Here is a 21,464-nt window from a genome sequence, read left to right on the forward strand (position 1 = left end):
GGCGGAGCTACCGACCACCAAGGGGCAGAGCTACCGACCACCATGGGGCGGAGCTACCGACCACCAAGGGGCGGAGCTACCAACCACCAAACACCTCCATCAGATGTGTTCCTATGGAAACCAGAACAAACCCAGCTGAGGAGCTGAAATGGTTCCAGGAACTGAGGGCCGCGGTCCCGAGTTCCTGTATGTCCGAATGAGGGAGAAAACGGCCCCGTGGATTAAAAGGTTATAAGAACTGCCAAAGGTTCCTACAGTCCGAAAGTGGCTAAAGATTTTTGGAATGGCCACTTGATTTAAATATGTGCTGGATGGCATTTTGTAACGTTTGTCCAGCGTCCGAACCATTCTGAAAGCCCTCTTTAGTGACGGTGTATACGAGCACCATGTCTTCTGCATGTGGTATGTTACAGCATCTGTAAGGTCTGGTGGACGTCGACTCATAAGGCGTAACGCTACTGAGCGCATCAGCGATCAAACTTTGCTCGGGCTTCACTTCTCCGCCGTTTCTCTCATTGCGCTACACTCTTCGTGCAGCGGTGGTGTTGTTTCAGGTGCTGGAACATGTTTGTTGTGCTGCCTTACGACCTGCCCAACACCGCGCTCTGGTTCACATCCATTTTCTGAATCCAAAATACCTCCAAATACACTGGAAAAAATGCCCCTCCAAAAATAAGCAAGAAAAACAGCAAATAAAAGACGTTTTTGCCTGAAATAAGCAAAAAAAAATCTGCCAATGGAACTAGTGAAAATCGGCTTGTCCAGATTTCTTGATATCAGATGTGATATTTAGGACTTTTGAGTTAAAAGTGATCTTGAAATTAGCTTAAAAACCTCTTCAAATGTCAAAAGAAGCTTGTTTCATATGAAATCCGACTCAAAACAATTTGTTTTCAAGACTTTTTCATTTAACAAGATATTCCAGATGTATTGTCTTCAAACAAGTCCCTATATCTGGCTGAAATGGTGCTTGTTAGGCAATTGTGTCTTATATTAAGTGTAATGAGATATTTTGACTAGAAATGAGACAAATATACTTGGTAAGACTTTGATTTTTTCCAGTGTAATGGAGAATTACTTTTTTTGACTAAATCCGTCGAATGTGCAGATTCTGCACCGGCCTCATGTTTCTCTTTTTAATTTCCCCGCTGTGAATGTAGTTTGTGTCTCCCTCCCTCACTCGGATGTTTGTCACTGGCTGGCTTCAGCTCTACATAAGGGCGAGCGTAAAAATGATGTTTGCGACTGCCTGAGCTGCACATGCGGGGGAAATATATCGTTGATATCGTTGAATTTGCGATATGTTGATACGGTAACGATCCATCGTTCAGCCCTAGTTCTGTGGGATGTTTGTGTAGAAAACATCCTCAGAGGGAGCAGGAACTTCAGAAATGTGTGAATGCTGGACCAAAACCTCTGAGGTTCATCAGGTTGGAAAGGATCCACCACACAGAACTTCACCAGAACATGACCTCAACATGACATTCAACACTCTGGATGTGTGTGGGAATGAGTCATGTGTCAAACCAAGGAGCTGTGGAGCTTTATGCACATGGTCCACTCTGAAGACAAGCCACAACATGGAACTAACTGACACAGCTTCACACCAACAGGACTCAGACCCACGGACCAACCACAGAGGTGTAAACAGGCGCAGCACTGGACCATGGGAGAACGCACGGCGGGCAGAGCACGTCCAACACCCAAAAGAAAAAGCAAAAGATGAACTGAAAGGATCGCCCCAAAAAAGAATGGAATTACAACAGCAATGCAGACCCACGACAGAGAGAGACGGGAGGAGGAGGTGGTGGAGCTGCAGAGCTGCGCAGGCTGCAGGAGACCTCAGCCAGACAGGAAGGAACAGAGGAGGGAGAGAGTCAAACAGTGAATACAAGACCACAACAAGTCCTGAGCAACATCCTGCAAGAAGGCAACAGTGAGAGAAATGAGAGGAGAAGGAGCCAAAACAGACGACGTGAGGATCCACAAACAGAACGGGTGCTGTAGCCCACCAACACTGCGAGGGTGCAACTCCCACCCTGAGCCCCGTTTCTGCCCCAACACGCCCCACAGCTGCTGCCGTCTGTCCTCCGGCAGAATTTATTCAGTTAAATCAGGACTAAGAACTGTTAGGAGCAGAATTTATTCACTTAATCAGGACTAAGAACTGTTAGGAGCAGAATTTATTCACTTAATCAGGACTAAGAACTGTTAGTCCTGATTAACTGAATAAATTCTGCTCCTAAGAACTGTTAGGAGCAGAATTCATTTAAAAAAAGCGTTTGACGGCCTGCGTTTTCAGATCCTTCTGCTCGGCTGCGTTTTCTATTCCTGTTAAATTATTACCAATTAAGATCCTGAGCAGAAGTTTAACATGAATCAACCGTTTTGAATTGGGTTTGGTCCATAAAATTGCATCTTAATGAAGTAGAAGCTCTAGGACAGTTTGATTCATTATTAATTAAGACAAATAAAACAAGCCCCAAATTACTTCTGTTTTTAGTGACTAACCAAGAGAAAGTAGGAGTCTAAAAGTATCAGAAACACCTGGTGCTTTGAATAGGAAACAAGCTGGAGGTCATGTGCTCACAGAACTTAATCCCATTCGGGTGGTGTGGAAGCAGCTGCTCCTGGAAACAGGTCTCTGAGGAACTCTGACTGACAGTTATTTAGTCATCTTTTCTCATTTAAACATCTTATCTTTTTAATTCGGATCAAACTGTAACGGTACAGAAGCAGCAGAGCTGTTAAAAGCTTTGTGCAGGTTGGGCTCTCCGTGTGGAGGTGGTCTGGCTGCAGATCAGAGGATTATTCGGTGTGTAAAAGTGTGATTTGGTGCGTTTCTCAGTACATGAAGAAGCATTCTGTGTGCAACAGATGCCACAGCCACAGGAGGGCAGGAGGAGGGAAGCTGTGTGTGTGCCTGTGTGTTCTGAGGCAGCTTGCAGAGGAAGCAGGACATGTGTTGGAGTGCATGAGACATGGAGGACAGTCGGGCTGATTTTGGATCAGAAACTGATGACATAAACAGTCAAGCGGCCTTCAGATGCATTAAGGACAGACATCCGAGGTCAGATTGGAGCCTCTGAGTGTGAAACAGGACGAGAGAAGTTTTGTAAATACAGCGATTAAAGCTGGATATCTGCTGCTCTAACCCTCTCATTAACAGTCTGTGCTCGTCTGTGCACATTAATAACACTTCGTAGTGCTTTCAGGTTCCTCTGCGCAGCTGCTCCATGTCTCACTAAACCAAACCACTTCAGTTTTTACACCTTTCATGAAGCTTTAATGCTTTAGATTAGGGCTGGGTGAGTTAACTCGTTATTATCGGGTTAACTCGTTAATTATTTAACGCCGATAAATATTTTATGGCGCATTAACGCAGGTTTTATTATTGTAAAAGTCTGTTGAATGCATCACATTCACACAGTTACAGCAAACACCAGGAAGCATGGAGTAACAAAATAAAAAAAAACTAGCAGCTAACATCACCGCTACAGGTGTGAAGCTAACGGAGCTAACCGGCGCTACTTCCTGTTTTACTGGTTTCAACATAAAAGCACGTATTTCAAAATACATTTTTTTTTAAAACTCCTGCATTTACAGCCAAGTTGAATTGTCTTCTCAGCGTAGTAGTTCCAGTCTAAAATATCATATCATCTACATAAAAGTAGTTACATAACAAGATATTAGGGCTGGGTGAGTTAACTCGTTATTATCATGTTAACTTAATTATTTATTGCCGATAAATATTTTATTGCGCATTAACGCAGGTTTTATTATTTATTTTATTATTGTTAAAGACTGCTGCTCACAGGCTTTTATTTTGTAAAAGTCTGCTGCTCACAGGCTTTTATTTTGTAAAAGTCTGTTGCTCACAGGCTTTTATTTTGTAAAAGTCTGCTGCTCACAGGCTTTTATTTTGTAAAAGTCTGCTGCTCACAGGCTTTTATTTTGTAAAAGTCTGCTGCTCACAGGCTTTTATTTTGTAAAAGTCTGTTGCTCACAGGCTTTTATTTTGTAAAAGTCTGCTGCTCACAGGCTTTTATTTTGTAAAAGTCTGCTGCTCACAGGCTTTTATTTTGTAAAAGTCTGTTGCTCACAGGCTTTTATTTTGTAAAAGTCTGCTGCTCACAGGCTTTTATTTTGTAAAAGTCTGTTGCTCACAGGCTTTTATTTTGTAAAAGTCTGTTGCTGTCTGCTGTGGAACAGGAAAAGAAAGTAATCGGCGGATCCACCAAACATGGAGAAGGGTACGGAACTTTTACTCGGCCATTTTCATGTTAAAGTTCTTCCAGACGGCGGAGTCGACAGAACCAAAGTCATCTGTAAACACTGCCAAGTTGAATTGTCTTCTCAGCGTAGTAGTTCCAGTCTAAAATATCACTTAAAGGCAAAACACACAACTGATAGCAGCAAGTCATTCAAGGAAACAGACAGTGGAGCGAGGCTTCTACATAAAAACTACAGAAAGATGCTGATGTTAAAAGTGTGTTTGCACAACAAATGTTATGGCACTTTCATTCATATGGCAGCACATTTAAAATAAAGCTAAATGCTAAAAGCTATACGCTACTTTTGGATTCATTTTTGGATTCTGCGTACAAATGCGATTAATCGTGATTAATCAGGGAAATCATGTGATTAATTAGATTAAACATTTTAATCGTTGCCCAGCCCTGGTTTAGATGTTTGATCAGCTTTAATTCATCTCGATCAGAGCGAATCATCTTGGTTGATATAGAAGTTTTGTTCGCTTCTTTACTTGGTAGAGAGACTCAAAACGGTAAAATCACTGGCGTTCTTACCATTAAAACATTTTTGCCCAGTGGCACCCGCACAGAAGCAGTTTGGTGTAAAGCTCTGAAGCTGAGAAGCTTCATCCCAGCTCCTGATCAGGTGAAACTCTCACCCGAGTGCGGACTCCACTGCTCACAATAAGCTCAGAGTCATTACGGTCTGAAATGTCACACTCAGGATGGTCCAAAATGGCCACACGTTCCAGACTTTTTGAAGCAGATGAAATGTTTTCCCATTCTACTTAAAAGCCAAATATTAGCAGGTGTTTGTGTTTTTGACCAGTGGAAAAGGGCCTCAGCTCATCTGATTTTTAATCAGTTAATCTCCAGTTATTTTCTATTTCAATAATCCACGACTCAAATATTCTCAGCTCCCACAACACAAAAACAAAAGTAATTTGAGAAGTTGGTGCCGAATGATTTTGTGCTTTAAAACAACATTTAAAGAATGAATGATTCATCATACATCTGATCAGCTATAAAACACTTTAGATCAAATCAAACTTAGTTAGAAATGTTTTTTTTGTTCTTCAACCCTTTTTGGCTGTGCAGTTAGTGCTCTGTTAGTACCCTGGTAACCTGGTTACCCCATTAACTCATCACTGTAATCACCATGTGGTCCAATCTGAAATGGCTCTTTGATTTCTGATCCTTTGTCCACAGACTGATCAATGCTGCTGCTCTCAGGACCGGGCTGCGGATACGAGTCCACAACGACCCTGTGGCGGCAGCTGTGGACGTGATTGGCTGACAAAGACTTGAAGGTTGAGAGTTGCACCCTCGGACAGGTAAAGCAAGGCGAGAGAACGTCCCCCTTTTAAAGCAGAGAGAGAGAGAGATGGGCTGGACACTCCCCTCCTGCAACTGGATGGGGTGAGGAGGGGGTGAGTAACAGGGAGGGTAGGGGGGGCAGAGAGGGACGGGTGGATGAATGGAGGGGTTACCTTTGTTGCGATTTTCGGGGGGTCCTTGTTTTTTACCTGTTCGGACAGAGAGAGAGGGTGGAATGCTGAGAAGATGGCTCAAAGGAAAAAGAAGATCAAATCAAACTGAAGGAGAACACAAAGTTCAAAGTGAAACCCACAGGTGTGTGTGTGTGTGTGTGTGTGTGTGTGTGCGCGCGCTGTGGGCAGGAATGGACGGGTCAGAGGAGAGAGACACCAAACTCCCCCCTGAGGAGAACCACCAACTCAACAGCTAAAAATCACCTATTCGCCCGATACTCTGCATTAATGTATGTTATTATTCCACCGCATCCACAGGACTGATCTGAGGAATACACACAGTACATATCTGATGCTTCATTTTGTACGCTGCTGCTCATCTACATAGAAGTAGTTACATAACTAGATATTAGGGCTGGGCGAGTTAACTCGTTATTATCGTGTTAACTTAATTATTTATTGCCGATAAATATTTTATTGCGCATTAACGCAGGTTTTATTATTTATTTTATTTTGTAAAAGTCTGCTGCTCACAGGCTTTTATTTTGTAAAAGTCTGTTGCTCACAGGCTTTTATTTTGTAAAAGTCTGTTGCTCACAGGCTTTTATTTTGTAAAAGTCTGTTGCTCACAGGCTTTTATTTTGTAAAAGTCTGTTGCTCACAGGCTTTTATTTTGTAAAAGTCTGTTGCTCACAGGCTTTTATTTTGTAAAAGTCTGCTGCTGTGGAACAGGAAAAGAAAGTAATCGGCGGATCCACCAAACATGGAGAAGGGTACGGAACTTTTACTCGGCCATTTTCATTTTAAAGTTCTTCCAGAAGGCGGAGTCGACAGAACCAAAGTCATCTGTAAACTCTGCCAAGTTGAATTGTCTTCTCAGCGTAGTAGTTCCAGTCTAAAATATCACTTAAAGGCAAAACACACAACTGATAGCAGCAAGTCATTCAAGGAAACAGACAGTGGAGCGAGGCTTCTACATAAAAACTACAGAAAGATGCTGATGTTAAAAGTGTGTTTGCACAACAAATGTTATGGCACTTTCATTCATATGGCAGCACATTTAAAATAAAGCTAAATGCTAAAAGCTATACACTACTTTTGGATTCATTTTTGGATTCTGCGTACAAATGCGATTAATCGTGATTAATCAGGGAAATCATGTGATTAATTAGATTAAACATTTTAATCGTTGCCCAGCCCTAGTAATATGCTGCTGCTCCATTAATGCACTAACCCTGTACTGGTTTGCTGCTTTAATTTGCTGCTCTTAATATCAGAAGCTCCACCAGCACAGGTTCTCTTAACCTGAACCTCCTCTGGACTTACTGTCTGAAAACAATCATCAAGTTTTCTGGTTTATGACCAAATGTGTCCCAGACTGGTGACATCTGAGCCGAGCACGTTCAGCTTTAAATGTGTGTTGGTCGGATTAGGAGATGTAAAACACTTTTGGAGAAATAAAGCATTTTAGAGAAGAATCCTTTTAGAAAGTGAAAATTTCAGGAGCTTTTTGGTGTTTTCCGTCTGGATCATGACACCAAACTGTAAAAACCCGAGTGTCTCTCTCTGCTGAGCGGGTCCATTCAGCCGGTTCACAATGAATGCCTGACAAACTCAAACTTTAGCCAATAAAACAAATGGTCAGACAAAAACAAAGTAAAGAAAAAGACGAGTAAAAGGGGGTTATAGCGCCATCACAAGCAAATCAAAAGCAATAGAGATCGACTGCAGAAGCCTGTTGGTTTTTATCAATCTGCTCCTTCTGGACTTTATGAAGGGTTCCTTTTTTTAAAAAAAAAGCAGCTGTGTGTGAACACAGTGTAAGTTTTGCATGTTTAAATCCTTTCAGAGTAATCTTCGGTTCGGCCGTAAACTACTGCAAATAAATGAGACCATGATGCAGAGTTGGTTCATGTGGCTGCGAGTTAAGATTCTCATCCAACATTCCCTTTAACAGTGGAACTAAATGTCCAAACATTTCCTAAACAGCAGCGAGTTCTCTGAAGCGGACCAGAACTCGGGCACTAAGGTCGCCTCGCTCGACTCCAGCCCGGCCCTGAGCTGCTTGGAGTTCCCGCCATCTCCACGTCTCCTTTTCTCTTTTCTACCGCTTCTCTAAAACAAAAACTTCAATGAAACGACACCAAAGACTAAACATGAAGCGGCTGAAGATGTTTGTTATACTGCAGGAAGCTGCAGACTCATAATTCTTTGTAATAAACATGAAACTCACTGCTTGGACATGAACTGTTTGGAAGGAGGAGGCTCCGGTAGAAGCAAACTCGTCCTTTTGGGTCAGATACTTGGATGTAAAATGAATCAGCTGCAGGTCCAACTCATCTCAGGTCTCATTTATTCACCGGCTGAGTTTGGGGTTTAGAACGAGGCTGCAGTCAGACGGCTGTGCTGTTATCGGCCCAGTCCGGAGGAGCTCTGCCTTCTGACAGAGGGCGACAGCAGACCCTCAGACCAGCACCGGCTGATAACCCATGCACATGTTTCCCCTCTGCATCCTTCCAGCAGCGGAGCAGGAATGTTCAGGGCGCTGCTGCTCGCCTCAGACTTACAGCCCTGATGTGACCCTCACAACACGAGTTGTGTTTGTGCGGCGTGTGCGACCGCGTCTCTCTGGTATCTTACTTTTCTTGACCTTCTTCTCGTCATCGTGCTCGCCGGCGCCCAGCAGGGTGAAGATGATGCCAGTCTGGGAGTTGAGTCCAACAGCTGACACCATCATCCTGCCGGATCCTTCCATCACGTGGGTCCCTGAGGAGATGAGCAACAGAAACTGAATCGTTCTTTTTTTAATTATTGATCAATCACTTTTAATTTCAGGACTTTTCTTCTGCTGGACTCGTGTGTGCAGGCACTCACCGGACAGCAGCATGGGGTCCTTCTCCAGAGACTTGCGGACGTGGTCCGACTCTCCGGTCAGAGAGCTCTCATCGATCTTCAGGTCGTTTCCTTGGATCAGAATGCCGTCAGCGGGCAGCAGGTCTCCTGCAGGCAGAGGTCAGAGGTCAGAGGGTCTCACACAGTTTCATTCAGACTCCCCTCAGTCAGTTTAAGCCTCATCCACTCAGCATCTGTTGTCTTTACATTTCAGTTTCAGTCAGCTGACTCAAATGAATCGTTCGTACTGGTGCTGATGTGTTTGTTTAGTGAAAGATTTTTCCCTCTGCTCTGATTCAACTGGGACCTGAACTGGGAACCTGAAAGGGGACCTGAACTGGGAACCTGAACTGGGGACCTGAACTGGGACCTGAAAGGGAACCTGAAAGGGGACCTGAACTGGGGACCTGAACTGGGGACCTGAAAGGGAACCTGAACTGGGAACCTGAACTGGGAACCTGAACTGGGACCCTGAACTGGGAACCTGAACTGGGAACCTGAACTGGGAACCTGAACTGGGAACTCAGCTGGTAGAAACATTTAACAGGCAGTAGAGACCGAGAGCAGGAACTCTCCTGCTTTCATCAGTATATTTTCTAATGTTTGATACTTTGGTGTGGCGTCTTGGTTCCGTACCGTATTTGATCTGCGCGATGTCTCCAACCACGAGCTCGGCCACGGGGATCTGGATGACCTGACCTTTACGGATGACGGTGAACTTCTGTTCCTGCTCTATGCGGCTCTGCAGCCCACGGAACTGCCTCTCTTTGGACCAATCGTTGAAGGCCGTCACCAGGACCACGATGATGACTGAGAACAAGATGGCCGCCCCCTCTATCCAGCCAGCCTGAGCCTCTCCCTCGTCCTCCACGCCTGCTGCAGCTTGGCCGCATGCTGCTCAGTACAAAAGGAAATAAAGAAAATTCAGATGATCCTTCGAGTTCTAAGATTTAAGATCTACTAACTGAGCTGTTCAAGAGATAAAAAGGGAAAAGCCAACGTTTGGCCCTTATTATGGACTTTATTAACCTCTTCATAACAGTCGTGTCCATACAAAGTGGATTATGTAAATCAGATCTTTCTAGATCATTCATGAGTAAACACTAAGCAAATCAAAACATAAAAAGTAAATAAATCTAATGGCACAATGATCATGTAACAGTGAATACCAACACATTATATTAGAACTATATTGTAGATGGATGATAAGTAAGTAAAGAAGAGAAGCCCTCTGTTGGTGGTGTTTGAACCAAAGCACACCGACCTTCATTGTCGCCCCCTGGTGGGTGGTAGAAGGATAGACCCAGTGAGATGATGGCAGCGATTTCCAGGATGATGAGCGTGACGTCCTGCAGAGCCTCCCACACCAGCTGCAGGAACGTCTTGGGCTTCCTAGGGGGGATGAAGTTCTTTCCAAACGAAGTGTGACGTTTCTCTAAATCCACGGGGTTTCCAGACAGACCTGCAGACACAAATATAAATAACACCACCGTCAAGAGTTAACCTCATCAGGAAATGCTGTCACCAAGCAGGAAGTCAGTCTGAATCCGTCCTTTTGGCCACAAGCACAGATCGGTACCAGCCACTAGTCTCTCTGAGTACATGGAAATCCATCCATCCACTTCCATGGCTTCAGCCCAGGCTAACATTCATGGAGGCTAAACTTGCGGCCGCTCATCAAAGCAGCTAACGGGTGTTTGGACTGCGGGAGGAAATCCTCAGACACACTGATGATGAGTGAGATAAATACAGATCCAACAGACTCTTTTCATCTGATTAAACTTCAGGGACCTGGTGAAATGAAGCAGGGAAGAAAAATCTAACTAATCTACAAAAGGTTAAATAATATAAAATAAGATAAATACAACTGGGTTTTTTTCCCTCTTCTCAAAGCAGACCAGTGTGGGTCAGCCTGATCAAACCGGACCAGTGTGGGTCAGTCTGATCAAACCGGACCAGTGTGGGTCAGTCTGATCAAACCGGACCAGTGTGGGTCAGCCTGATCAAACCGGACCAGTGTGGGTCAGTCTGATCAAACCGGACCAGTGTGGGTCAGTCTGATCAAACCGGACCAGTGTGGGTCAGCCTGATCAAACCGGACCAGTGTGGGTCAGCCTGATCAAACCGGACCAGTGTGGGTCAGTCTGATCAAACCAGACCAGTGTGGGTCAGCCTGATCAAACCAGACCAGTGTGGGTCAGCCTGATCAAACCAGACCAGTGTGGGTCAGCCTGATCAAACCAGACCAGTGTGGGTCAGCCTGATCAAACCAGACCAGTGTGGGTCAGCGGGCCCACATGGAAACCAGGAAAGAGCCGAGAGAGTAAAAAGTTCTGAAAATACAACAAACAGTGGATGTAATGAAGGCCTGCTGGTGTTCACCTGTACAGGTGTGCTTACTGAAGACTAAAGAGCCTGTGTGAGCAGCTGAGTCCATAACTGTTGCCATAGAGACAGGAGGAGGGGGGGCGTACATCCACATTAGATATCTAATATCTATTTAAAACTGGTAACCTGCAGTTTTTCTTTACATTTAACCTCTGTCAACAGAACTTCTGTTTGCAGCAACTTCTGCAGCGAAGGGAAACAGATCGGTCTGAATGGATCTAAATTTGAATCAAATCCAACTCAGACACCAATAACACGGCAACAAAAGTTCCCGGAAATCCTATCAGCTGAAATATGCATTTCTAACGTGTGGACATCTGCAGTAAGGAGACAGGCTGGTTGCCCTTTAATCAGGTCACTTATTTACTTCAAAACTTCCCCAGACTACATGTTGAAATATACACAAACATAGCGCAGTGCATGTTAAGCAGGCCAGGAAACATGATGAGTCAGATTTTAAAAATACACCAGCTGCCAAAGTCATATTTATCCAAGTTTCCTCACATTGTTCAGTTCAAAGTGTGTCTGGATGATTTTAGCACTGAAATACAGAGAAAGTGCATCACTGAGCTCTTTCACTGGCTGATGTGTCATTGGGTTTCATCTAGTGTCTGACAGCGGCTCTCTGTTGGTGAACATCCCAGAGGAGCAGCAGGTTCAGATGGCATCGAGAAGCCTGTCACAGATGTTTATTAATTCCAGCTTCAGGCAGGAATACAGCTCAAAGGTCCAGAAAGGAGCCTCAGCCAACCCACGGCTGCGTGGGCCAACAGGCGGCTTCATCTGCTCCCACACCAAGTGTCATTCCTGTTCTCTGGGCTGAACTGCCTCCATCTCTGGGTCATCCACCAGCTGTCTGCCTCCATCTTTTCATTCATTGCCTTATTTCAGTGATAACTAACTAACTTTAACAAAGTCAGATAATTACCCGACGAGACCAGCTCATTCATTTAACCCAGAAACACGGGCAGAGGGCGAGGCCTTGTTGACATTACAGCTGATCTATTCAACTAGATAAAAGACTAAATAAGCAGGAGAATGGCACCATGATGGTATACAGAAAAACTTGTTTTTAACCCTTCACACGAATAGGAATGTCCACTAAATGTAGGGCTGGGCGAGTTAACTCGTTATTATCGCGTTAACTCGTTATCTGTAAACTCTGCCAAGTTGAATTGTCTTCTCAGCGTAGTAGTTCCAGTCTAAAATATCACTTAAAGGCAAAACACACAACTGATAGCAGCAAGTCATTCAAGGAAACAGACAGTGGAGCGAGGCTTCTACATAAAAACTACAGAAAGATGCTGATGTTAAAAGTGTGTTTGCACAACAAATGTTATGGCACTTTCATTCATATGGCAGCACATTTAAAATAAAGCTAAATGCTAGAAGCTATACGCTACTTTTGGATTCATTTTTGGATTTTGCTCGCGATTAATCGTGATTAATCAGGGAAATCATGCGATTAATTAGATTAAACATTTTAAATCGTTGCCCAGCCCTAATAAAATGCAAAGTCAACATCATCTAATTTAAACCTGCTGATACCACGAATAACAAAATACTGATATATAAAAAGTAATAATGATTAAATGCAGTCTGAAGCTCTACTTTTGCTTTAGCAGCAGGGTTCCTACAGGTTTCTTCAAGTCAAATTTAAGTCTTTAAGACCTTTTTAAGACCATTTATAAAAAAAAATTAATACCTATTTCACAAACCTACCGGCAAAGAAAAACTTCTTTTTTTTAATTTGTTCATTTATTTCTCAAACAAATGAAAGTGTGGACTGTGTAAAGCATTGATGAAACATTGCAGCATAGTAGTAGTAAACGCTACAACACCACAGCACAGACAGACAACAAGCCAAACAGAGGTGTGAAAAATCAAAGAAAATTTCAGCAGACCACAAAAAAGTTTAAATGACACAGTTAAGTTGTTTTTTTAACATTGGTTATGTTAGCTAGCTACTTATTCCATGCTGGGAATATGGGGAGTAGAGAGAACTACAAATAATGAAAATCAACTAAAAAAAATTTGTCGTTTCGTTGAGGCTCTCATCGAACATAAGAACGGAGGGTGATTTGTTTACCTTGGACACCAGTTCCTCTTTAATATACACAGCTAAACCAAACTTGGCTATGTACGCCGTTTTGTTGGGACCACGAGTAATTGTGGAAGCGATGTCGGAATCGGGGAACATGCATTTAAACAACTCTGAAATACCCTCGTTTCCATTATATGAATGGTGTTTGGCCATTGTGTTAGGAGTCCACAACACCTCTGCTTTCATGGTTGGTGTGGACCCAAAAGCTGTTCGCAGATCTACTCTAGTTGCGGTGACGGTCGTAACTTGAGGGGCTTTACTAGCAGTTGGCTGGTTGACGTTATCTGCTAGCTCAGATACATTAATAGCTAACTGGCTAGCGTTGGCTGGTTGAAACCCCCCGGCGATGGAAGGAGTTTGATCCTTCGCTTCAATATAATCAATTTGCTTGGAGCACTTAGCGTGAGACTCTAAAGCCTTAAAGCCCATGGTACCAAGCTGAATCCTCTTTTTGCACACTGTGGAAAAAGCCTCGTATACATTATTGTCCACTGGTTTTAACCAGTGACACAATGATTCTTTCTCGTGCCACGCTTCATTACATTTACATTTCCCCATAATCCCAGCAAGAAATGGGAAGCAAGGAAAAGCAAACAAATGTTTAAAAACAACATAACGGCGAAAGTTAAACTTTCTTGTTTTCTGCTGAGATTTGCCTTGATTTTTCACGCTTCTGCTTGGCTTGTTGCTGTGGTCTGTGTCAGTGCTGTAGCAATGTGATCGGACCCGGGCGGAGCGGTAGCGGCAGCGTTGCGTGCTCAATGATTGGTTCCGCCACTCTTCATTTAGGCTACGTTATTTAGGCTTTTCAAAATAATAGTAGCCTTAAAGAGAGAAGTCAACCCGGCGCTCAGGTGTATCACAAACCGTCCAAGGTGGTGCTCTTGGGGTAGGGAAATCCACGATCAGAAAAGAAATAAGTCCCAGGCACTCAAAAGTAGAACAGGAAGAAGGTATAAAATAAAAAGCCTTTATTGACTTTGGCTAATCATAATAAAATGTCAACATGTTTCAACCACTTCTGTGGTCTTCATCAGGGCAAAGCAGAAAACAAAAAATGAACAACGGTTAAAACGGTTTAACCCCTCTAGGGGTGGGCGATATGGGCAAAAAAAAAAAAAAAAGATATTTTTTAGGATTTTCACGATAAAGATATTTTGACGATATTAAAAAAAAAAATAAATTAAAACTTGCGTTAAGATCACAATAAAATTAACACAAGCATGCAAGTCTAAGCACACACGGCCGGTACAGTGAAACTGTGAATGGCTCATTAAATCAGTTATGGTTCCTTTGATCGCTCTACCGTTACTTGGATAACTGTGGCAATTCTAGAGCTAATACATACAAAACGAGCGCTGACCTTCGGGAATGCGTGCATTTATTAGACCCAAAACCCATGCGGGGTGCCCCGGTCGCTTTGGTGACTGATAACCTTGAGCCATTCAACAACTCCCACATCCAAGGAAGGGAGCAGGCGCGCAAATTACCCACTCCCGACTCGGGGAGGTAGTGACGAAAAATAACAATTCAGGACACTTTAAGTCCTTTAAAGCTGTAGTCTGCAGGATTTGTTGTTTTCATATGTAAAGTCCTACTTTTTGGCATTTTAAGAGTTTACATGATCTATCAGAACTCTTGAAGTTGAAAACGGTGACCTCCGTAGTCGCAAAATGCAAGAAATGCTTATTTTTTAACCGAAAAATAAAAAGTTATTCAACTTCCTGTCCCGCCCCATCAAAACACATGAGAACTCGTGCACGTCTACATGCACGCCAGATGCGCCTACCCGACTCCTCATTCATCAACTCACCTGTCATTTGCGATCATGGAAGACACAGTAAGTAGACTAGCCCGTAATGAAGTTCAATAGTCCAGATAAATAAGCGTGGGGACGAGCCTACCTTGTATCGCGCGTGCACATTCGGTGATTGACAGGCAGCAGAGCCCAGCTCGTAACCTGATTGGTTACCTTTTACCGGTCCGGTCTGCAATTTTGTAAACAAACCTGCTGGCTTTGGAGGGACCTAGCGGGACATATAGGGGACCTAGAGAACTCTTTTTTTTTGTATTGGGGTATTTAATGTACTACTTTCAGAATCCCCGGACAGTTCCAGGCATTATGCTTGAAAAAGAGTTGCAGACTGCAGCTTTAACGGGGATCAATTGAAGGGAAAGTCTGGTGCCAGCAGCCGCGGTAATTCCAGCTCCAATAGCGTATCTTAAAGTTGCTGCAGTTAAAAAGCTCGTAGTTGGATCTCGGGATCGAGCTGACGGTCCGCCGTGAGGCGAGCTACCGTCTGTCCCAGCCCCGGCCTCTCGGCGCCCCCTCGATGCTCTTAGCTGAGTGTCCCGCGGGGTCCGAAGCGTTTACTTTGAAAAAAATAGAGTGTTCAAAGCAGGGCGTGGCGCCATGGTAAGGGCAGAGGACCACTGGCGCCGCACTTTGATTTTTAGCGATTGAAAAAATAAATAAATATATATAGCCTATATCTCGATATTGCAAAATTACTCATCGTCAAAACAACATTCACGATAATTTCGCAAACGATACATATCGCCCACCCCTAAACCCCACCCCTGGATCAGGTGTATAATTAGTGTGCCACCAGTACAATTGGGAGAGTAAGGCGCACCTATCATAGAGGAGAGGGGGGGGGGGGGCTAGATCACAATACAATAATTGTTGTCAAAGTTACAGCATGACAAAACAATAGACCCCTTAGATATTCAAAATAACAAATGGGCAGATAATGAGATCAATACAACATACAGACAAAATATCATAAAAAACATTTAAACTCAATATCCTCATTAAGGCCTGGATAAATAAGCGCATCTAACTGGTGGATCCAAAACGTCTCACGTTGGTTGAGCCTGCGGATCCGGTCACCGCCTCTATCTAAAGGCCTGATGTGCTCCAAAGCCTCAATTTTTAGCAAGGAGTCGTTCTTATTTGTGCGCTTGTAGGAAATGTTGGGCCATCTGGTAGTCAGCATTTGCAGTGCATATAGCATATTTATGCTCCGCAAGTCGATCACGTAGGCGTCTGTTAGTGCGTCCTACATAGAACACACCTGGGCACGGACAGGACAGACGATAAATTACAAACGTGGTGTTACAATTTATAAAATCTTTTATTTTATATTCCTTGTTGGATTTGAAATCAGTAAGTGCTTTTGAAGGAATAAGATGAGCACAGTGAGGGCAATTATAGCAACGGTAGACTCCCACCGGTCTCTTGAGCCAACTCTCCTTTTTCTCAAGAGGAAGATGGGTGTGTACGAGTCTGTCGCGCAGTGTCGGAGCTCTTTTGTAAGAGACTAACGGGGGTTCAGGAAAGATCTGTTGCAGATCAGGGTCCGAGTTAATAATGGCCCAATTATTCCTGATGATACGTGTAACCTGTTTGGCCTCTGAGCTGTATTGTGTAACAAAAAAGGGGCGAGATTGTTTATTTCGATTACGGCTCTTTTTAATCAGAGTGTCTGAGCGCTTCAGAGCCTGCGCTCTTAACTGGGCTAGCGCCACCGTATCAGGCTTGTAGGCTCTCTTCCTGAAGCGGTCAGTCATGTCATTGGCCTGTCTTTCAAACTCCGCCTCATCATTGCAAATGCGGCGTAAGCGCTGGAACTGACCAAAAGGGATGTTATCAATTAGGTGCTGTGGGTGAAAGGAATCGGCTCTAAGAATGGTGTTGCGAGATGTCTTTTTTCTGAAGATGGTGGTGTGCAGATTACCTTCTTGGTCAATAGAAATTGTCAGGTCTAAGAAATCAATTTTGTTTTGCGAGTACTCCAGGGACAGTTTGATATTGGGATTAATAGAATTAAGATATTGTTGAAACCCCTTAACTTGAGTCTCGGTGCCATTAAACACAAATAAAAGGTCATCAATAAAGCGACCATACCATGTTAAGCAATGATGGAAAGGATTGGTAGAGTTTAAAACATGAAGTTTTTCCCACAGCCCCAAATATAAACACGCGTAGTTGGGTGAAAAGCAACAACCCATGGGAACACCTATTTTTTGTTTGTATAGCTCATCAGTAAACACAAAAACATTATTGTAAATAATAAACTCAGTAAGGTCCACAATAAAGTCTGAAGGTGGTCTAGTGTCCTTTCTTTCAGCCAAAAAATGTTTTAATGCATGTAAACCCTCTTCATGGTCGATATTAGTATAGAGGGACTCAACATCCATTGTGATGAGATATTGAGACCTCACATTCCCAAGCCTAGATAGGATGTTCAACACATCCACAGTGTCCTAAATAAATGACGGTAAAGTCCTGACAAAAGGTTTAATCATAAAGTCCACAAACTTAGAAGCCAGTTCAGTAAGGGTACCATTGCCCGAAATAAAAGGTCGCCCCAGGGGGTTGTCAAAAGGAGGCTTATGCACCTTGGGAAGTAATTAAAATGTAGCTAAAGAAGGGAATTCTATAGTCATATATTTACGTTTGTTTTGAGTTATCCATCCCTCGTTCTCAGCATGGGACAACATTATGAAAGGACACAGTCAGTGTAGGCAAGGGATTAGTATGTAGTCTTTCATAGTGTCTTGTTTGCAATTGGCGTGTTGCCTCAACGATGTACATCTCTTTAGATAAAACTACCACCGCCCCACCCTTGTCAGCAGGGCGTATGATGATATCGTCCATGTTTGAGAGCTCTGTGAGTGCGTTGCGTTCATTTGAAGTCAAATTAGGTTTTTGGGTAGGTCTAGACTGTGTCCCAAATACATGTTGTATCTCATAATCCACTTTTCTACAAAATGCAACGAGAGAGGGGTTCGACACTAGCCTGGGCGAAAGCCGACTGTTGACTCTGTCAAACAGTCTGGGAAAACCCAAGAGGAATCCGTTTCCATGGAGGGCGGGACCTTACCCAGCAACTTAAATTCATTGGAGTAACGGAGTTCCCTTAACCAATCATAATGTTTAGAAATGACGTTGGTTATGCGCCGATGTTCATGCTTACTCTCGCGAGGCTCTAGCTCGCGAATCACGCTTCCCACATCCGCTTTCATTATACCGGTACCATTTGATAAATCAAACTTTTCCCACAGCCAATTGGAAGGAGAGCTACGACATCCTTGCCACTAACAACATTGAAGAGGCATTCCTCTTGCTCTCGTTTTAATTGTGTAATGCTCTCCAGAGTTGAGACAACTTCATGGATAGCTTCTGGCGTTCTTCCGTCGCCATGTTTATTTCCGCTGCAGTTGAACTACAATTATATGGACTACAATGGACTCCGCGCGTGAGTTCTGCGTCACCACTCGCAACTGTTTGCTGATTGGCAAAACACTGAGCGAACCGAGGTAGGGGGATTTGGCCAGACTATGTGCGGAGCCAAAATCTTTGGGCGGAAGTACGTAGGATGGCGTCGCCAGGCTAGTTCGACACCACTGGAGTAAAGTAGGATTTAGGTTTGAACAAAGTGTCAGTCCTAGGAGTGTTAGAAGGAGTAGAATTATCAGGTGTGCTGCTATGGGCAATGTCACCGTTTGTAGTAGCAGGGAGACGTGTATGTCCAGATTTGTGATAGAATGCTTTAAGGTGTAGATTACGATAAAAGCGGAATAAATCCACTTTAGTATTGAACAAGTTGGAGTTGTAGGTGGGTGCAAATGACACCTTTGGACAATACAATCAGTTGGTCATAGGAAAGGGGTACACCTGAGAGGTTGATCACAGAGGAAATCTCTTCCTCGGCTGCTGTCTCAGTGTTGGTGGCCGAGCGCGCTCCTCTCCCCCTGCTGCCCCGGCGCGTTTTCTTTGGTCCTTCCGATTGGTCTGAAGTCGCGGCCACTCCTCCTCCAAAGAAATGGTCGGATTCAGAGCCAAAGGAGCGGCCCTCATCATCACTGGAAGTAAGGTTGAAGGATACCTTAGGTTGACGGGGGCGTGATTGACGCTCGGAATGATGATGGGTCTGTCGGTGGAATCTGGATGTGCGCGGTTGGTTCCAACGATACACCTGACCCCTGTCGTAGTCCTCTCTGTCGCGCTTGAACTTCCGCACTTTAAGGCTCTTGATAGTAGTCTCGAGTTTACTCATCTCCTCTTCTATGGTTTGTTGAAAGGGAATCTGATGTTCAGATGGTGCGGGTAGTGAAGATTCGATTTCATTGATACGGGACTGTATTTGATCCCTGTTTTTCTTGCCATCCTGAATCAGTAGCAACATCAAATCCCTTGAGCATTTATTAAGCACCGCCTCCCACTGATTTGAATTCAGCATCTTCAATGTGGGTAGCAGAATGTACAGCTGCAGCCTCCTTATGTTTGGTGAAGTTTTAGATGTAACGGCCGTGCAAAGTGTTACTGATGGAAACCTCCGAGCTCATCCAGTTTCAGCCCAGTGTTCCTACTTTGATGCGATATCACATCTGATCACACGTGTGACACTGTAGCAGCCAAAAATTATGTTCAGCTCCAACAAACTAACTCATGTTAAATGTTTTCGACCTGCATAATGGTTAGCAGCCAAAGCTGAGCAGAATCCATCATGTTCAGTTAAAGATGAGACAGAAAATAAACCAAATCAAACAGATAAAAAGGATGAATAAATGAGTCTGATTAAATACTCAGCCAACAAATGTAAACCAGCCAAAAAGCTGTGAATCATCCTGGTGTGGCCAGATGGCTCTGACAGACCTGCTCATTCAGGTTTGTTGTAGATTTACTTTGTCAGACCTGAGCAGCGGGGCACCAGAGGTCCCCTCAGTGCTGAATATTCACTCAGTCTCTCACTGCAAGCATATAAACACATACAACATATAAAGCATGGAAAACATTAAACAGAAAACTTCTGGGACATCGAGGTGACAACACGGTGATGGATGTTCACAGGTTTGAACCATAAAGCTTTATTTTCTTGTAATGAAATCCATAAGCCAGCTGTTTACTCTCTGACTAAGTAAAATGGAACTCGGGGCTCTTGCTGGATCTGTCGGTCCAACACTTTATCTCCACCTTGGATGTGTTTAATGAGAGTTTGTGCGGGTCGACCAGTCCACGGTCTTTCAGCCATGAGCATAACCCGAATGCTCGCACATCTCCAATGATGCCAATCATTCGATCTCCAGTGAACATTCAGATCATTTTTCCACTGGGAGCTTCTTGGAGCTGGTCTCAGTACATCTGAATGTAGACGTCCAGTACCACAGTGGAGGGGCCTACAGATCCAAAACCCCTGATGGCACCAGAACACCTCAGAAGTTAAAATGGTGGTCATCCAGTGATTGAGAGTCTGCCCTCTAATCTCAGTCTCTCTGTGGTCCCACTGCAGCAGCAATGAATGCAGGACATTCAGACAAACGGTACATATTATCTGTGCAGACACTTAACACACTGACAGTCTCATTTTGGGAGTATTTAACCTCAATATTACCCCGCCCAGCAGTTAAAATATAATCACACTTCCTTCATTACAGTGAGTAATTTCCAACGTGGAGGACGCGACTACAAATGCCCTCTGATTACTAAATGGAGCACAGCTATGATCTATGGAGCCATTAGGGGAACGGGCTGGAACTAATTTCAATCCTGGAATGGACCAAACACACACACACAAACAGAAGGATCAAAGCATGAGACGGGGAGGGGGGATAAACAGCAGCATGACGGCCATTTTCTTTTGGGCTCTGGAAGCCAAACTGATCATCTTTTTCACAGAATAAGGAATGTGTCCCTCATCTATCAGACAGATGGTCTGTTGCTACACTGTCACCTCAGGCAGCTTATCCAAAAACTAAATATTCTTTGTTAGTTATGATCCCCTGCAGGGCGACAGGATTCTGCCGTGTCATAGTTCAGTAATAAAATCCCAACATGGAGCCTAATGTTGAACATGAAGTGCTGACTGCATCCAGACAGCAAAATATTGACTGGCCCTCAGGTTCGGTGTGGTTAGGGGTGGTTCGGTGTGGTTAGAGGTGGTTCGGTGTGGTTAGGGGTGGTTCGGTGTGGTTAGGGGTGGTTAGGGGTGGTTCGGTGTGGTTAGGGGTGGTTAGGGGTGGTTCGGTGTGGTTCGGGGTGGTTCAGTGTGGTTAGGTGTGGTTAGGGGTGGTTAGGGGTGGTTCGGGGTGGTTCAGTGTGGTTAGGTGTGGTTAGGGGTGGTTCGGTGTGGTTAGGGGTGGTTAGGGGTGGTTCGGTGTGGTTCGGGGTGGTTCAGTGTGGTTCGGTGTGGTTAGGGGTGGTTCGGTGTGGTTAGGGGTGGTTCGGTGTGGTTAGGGGTGGTTCGGTGTGGTTAGGGGTGGTTAGGGGTGGTTAGGGGTGGTTCGGTGTGGTTAGGGGTGGTTCGGTGTGGTTAGGGGTGGTTCAGTGTG

At 44.1% G+C, this 21,464-nt stretch overlaps 1 protein-coding gene across 5 annotated transcripts in view; it reads right to left on the bottom strand.

Moving 5' to 3' along the window:
- Positions 1-21,464, bottom strand: part of LOC142376644 (plasma membrane calcium-transporting ATPase 1-like) — a 96,661-nt gene that overhangs the window by 38,719 nt on the left and 36,478 nt on the right. For 3 of the 5 annotated variants that reach the window (XM_075460083.1, XM_075460082.1, XM_075460084.1), the window contains 5 exons: positions 9,900-10,097; positions 9,272-9,529; positions 8,618-8,743; positions 8,384-8,509; positions 5,744-5,779 (listed from right to left, as the gene is read on the bottom strand). In XM_075460083.1, the coding sequence (XP_075316198.1) occupies positions 5,744-5,779; positions 8,384-8,509; positions 8,618-8,743; positions 9,272-9,529; positions 9,900-10,097 (744 nt within the window). The remainder of the gene's footprint in view (positions 1-5,743; positions 5,780-8,383; positions 8,510-8,617; positions 8,744-9,271; positions 9,530-9,899; positions 10,098-21,464) is intronic. The other 2 variants (XM_075460085.1, XM_075460086.1) reach the window with 1 other exon arrangement.

Source organism: Odontesthes bonariensis, chromosome 3 (assembly GCF_027942865.1).
Source record: "Odontesthes bonariensis isolate fOdoBon6 chromosome 3, fOdoBon6.hap1, whole genome shotgun sequence".
NCBI lineage: Eukaryota > Metazoa > Chordata > Actinopteri > Atheriniformes > Atherinopsidae > Odontesthes > Odontesthes bonariensis.